The following is a 3601-nucleotide window of genomic DNA, read 5'->3' on the forward strand; positions in this document are numbered from 1 at the left end:
ATTTTTGAAAGTAAATAATACAACAGGACAAGAGTTGTTTGAAGAATTATAAAATGTGTTGAAAATTCTTGATCTTGATATTGATAATGTGATAGGGCAAGGATATGATAATGGGGCAAATATGAAAGATCAAGGCATACAAAAAAAATATTGGATATAAATCCTAGAGCATTATATACTTCATGTGGATGTCATTGTTTGAATTTAACCCTTTGTGACATTACAACTTTTTGTGGAAAAGTGAAAGACTTTTTTCGAGTAGTACAATGGATTTATATAATATTTCTCATTCTATAACGAGATGGAAGGTTTTGATAAATCATGTGACGATAAAATGTTTAACTCTCAAATCATTGTCAATCATTACATGGGAAAGCCATATTAAATGTATGAAAGTGGTGGTACTTCAAGCTTAATAAATTAGAAAAGCTTTTACTTCAAGTTGCAGAAGAAAAAACATCGACTCTAAAATAAGAAGTGAAACTAAACTAAGTCTTTAAAATCTTTTGAATTTGAAAATTTTGAGTTTTTAGTAGGTATAATTATTTGGTATGACATATTGGGTAAAGTTAACATTATTAGCAAAGGATTACAATTTGAAAACATACTTATTGATATTGCTATGACTAAGGTTAAGGAGCTAATTGATTCTTTTAAAGAGTACAAAGAATCTGGATTTGGACAAGTCATTAATATAACAAAAAAAACTTGCTTCAACAATGAAGGTTGATCATATTTTTCCTAAAAAGAGACAAATATATAAAAAAAATACATTTTGATGAGGTTACATGTGAGTCTTCCAAAATATCTCAAGAATCGACCGAGGAAGTTTTAGAGTTCATTATTGTTGATATATAGTAGATCAAATAATTGGGTCATTGAAAAAAAAAGGTTTAAGCAATATGAGGAATATGAAGATCTTTTTAGATGCCTTTTCATAGCTAAAAAGTTGGGTTCATTGATTGATGAAGACTTGAAAGTTAGTTGTAAGAATCTTGAAAAAAAACTCAAAGAAAAAAGAGTACATGACAAGATATTTCTATTGAAATCTTATTTGAGATCAACCATAACCCAAACAAGATTAAATGCATTAGCTATGATTTCGATATGATTTCGATTGAGTGAGTTTTTAGAAAAATTTAATTATAAAAAATTGTTGGATGACTTTATAGATAAAAATGTAAAAAGATCAATTCTTCATAGTTTGTAATAGTTATGTATTCCGCTAATAAAATTATTTTATAGCTAGCATTGATTTTATTATTTTTTAAGTTAATACAGGGTCCTTTTTTACACTGGACTCTTCAAAGTCTAAGGCTTACCCTGATTCTATTGATGCTGCAAAGGTTGGAAACCGCCAACCCAGCGGCCCCCTCAACCCGGCTCCACAAGTATGAGAGGGAGTAAATCACGGTGAATACGGGCCCAGCTATGACATGGCGGTCTCAGGTGTTTAGCACGGACAGATATTGATGTTATCGCATTTGCTGCCGCAGACCCTCGACCTCTTGACTCATGCTGTAAGAATCCATGTCATAACCAGTTGATCCCGCCCGTGGGGACTTACCCTGATTCTATTGAGCGAGTACACAACAGAGAGAAAGAGAATGAAGGGAAACAAAGTGGATGAACTATTCTTTCACTCTACTCATGGCCTCCTTGATATAAAGAAGCTCAACCTTTGGATATAGTAAATAGCCGAATAAAAGTGCGATTATGGATTACATGATCTCAAATAAATATTAACCCAACCAGTCCAAAATTTGAATCGTATAAGTCATGCTCGTAACATGATTCAGTACAATTGGATTTGCATCTTCTGCACATCCACGAGTAAAAGAGAGACTTCCCACTATATATATATATATACACGCACAACAGAATTCACTCCATCCACCTCTTTATTTTCATTCATAGTTTCAACAAAAAACACATTTATGATCTCCTCAGTGAGATGCAATAATTGAAACAAACAGGGGGAATAATATATGAACCAAGCCGGTTTCCTTCGCTGCATGCTGCGAGACGCAAGAAACAGGACTATCCATTATTACTGAAGAGGGTGGTCATAACGGAGATGAGAAGTGTGCTCGGATCTCCGAAGACGGCGGCCATCACGAATCCGATGGCAGTCTTCACGATCTTCGCCATGTTTTCAAATTTACTTGCCTTTCTGCTTCTTTTACCAGCAACCGAAAATTTATTCGCCAGCTTCTCAATCTCCTGCCCTCTGCCCTCCTCCACAGCCTCAATCGCCTCTTTCTTCATGCAGGCCACATGGAAGTGGTACTTCCCGCACTCCGACACGTACGTCCAGCTGCTGGCCTTCCTGTTCAGCGTCTTCTTGCCACAGACGAAGCACTCAGACCGCTCCCTGCGGTGGAGAGTCAACAGCATGCTTCCGTCTCCTTCCTCTGCTTCGACGAGCTTGCGATGCTTGAGGTTGGCGCAGCAGGGGTGCAAGTCCCAGCCTTGCTTGAAGCAGTGGTAGACGTAGCCGTTAACGTCCCCGCCGCAGGCGTCGCACCGGCGGTTGGGTTTACTCGCCTCGAGGAAGTGGAAGGTGCAGTCGGGGAAGAAAGGATGCGTGAGGATTTCCCCGGGGTTTGCGCAGTCCTTGTGGAGAACATGGCCGCACCGCTCGACGCAGGCGTATCGAGCGCCGAGACCCATCTCGCAGCACCTGTAACACCAGAAAGGCTCTATTTCGTCGGCCAATAGCAGCAGGTCGTGGTGGTGATGGCGATCACGGAGTAGCCGAGCCATGATGATCCAAAATCCAAATGGCTGAGTGTTGGAAATAAATCGACGATAGAACTTCTTATTGTGCCCCCGCTGAAGTTGAGATTTAAAGATGTATATATAATGAACCAAACAACCCAAATATACACCCTTTCATGAACAGGCATATGAATGAAGCAACCTTTGGGAAAGGTCGTGGACTTTCAAAATATACAGATGTTCACATTTAAGTATTGTACTCGTTCAAAATTTAAGTTTTGCCTCCACTTAGCCACCAATCAAATACAACTTTTTTACCTATCAAATTTCTCGTTCCTTTTACACGTGGACTAATTAAATATATATCACTAATTATTTTCAACACAAAGATCTAGGAATTATAACGGTGGTTTCTTAGCGCTGAAGCACCTCTTAGATATGCTCTTACTTGCGACTAATGAGTGACGCTGGATCATAGTTGGTAGAATCATAATTTTACGTAGAATTGATTTACGGTAAAGGTTGGATCGGTTGGAATTGGATCTTAAAATGATAAGATCCTATCAAAAATCCTTAAAATCTTATTATACATAATTAATAATTAAAAATATACTTAATTAATTTTACATACATATACAATTATTTACATTCAACACCTCATGTTAAATTACTACACGTACATATTTCAATTAACTAGTAATTTAACTACTATTCTCGCACAGTAATAATATTTATATTTTTTATATCATAAAATGAAAGAATATAAAATTTCTATTAACGCAATAATAATAACATCTTCAACTTCAAAAATATTTCCTTGGTTTATAAGATAATCCAATTTAAAGGCCAACAAAGCATCTAATGTACATAATAGAAGCTA

General features: G+C 36.7%; 1 protein-coding gene across 1 annotated transcript; it reads right to left on the bottom strand.

Moving 5' to 3' along the window:
- Positions 1 to 2040: 2040 nt before the first annotated feature.
- On the bottom strand, positions 2041 to 2766 carry LOC121995268. The gene has a single exon (XM_042549050.1). The coding sequence runs from the start codon at positions 2764 to 2766 to the stop codon at positions 2041 to 2043; it is 726 nt and encodes a 241-aa protein (XP_042404984.1).
- Positions 2767 to 3601: the final 835 nt, after the last annotated feature.

The sequence above is a fragment of the Zingiber officinale genome, chromosome 6A (assembly GCF_018446385.1).
Source record: "Zingiber officinale cultivar Zhangliang chromosome 6A, Zo_v1.1, whole genome shotgun sequence".
NCBI lineage: Eukaryota > Viridiplantae > Streptophyta > Magnoliopsida > Zingiberales > Zingiberaceae > Zingiber > Zingiber officinale.

Excerpts from the sequence above, each read along its gene's own strand:
- LOC121995268 (XM_042549050.1), bottom strand. The coding sequence starts at position 2,766 with ATGGCTCGGCTACTCCGTGATCGCCATCACCACCACGACCTGCTGCTA.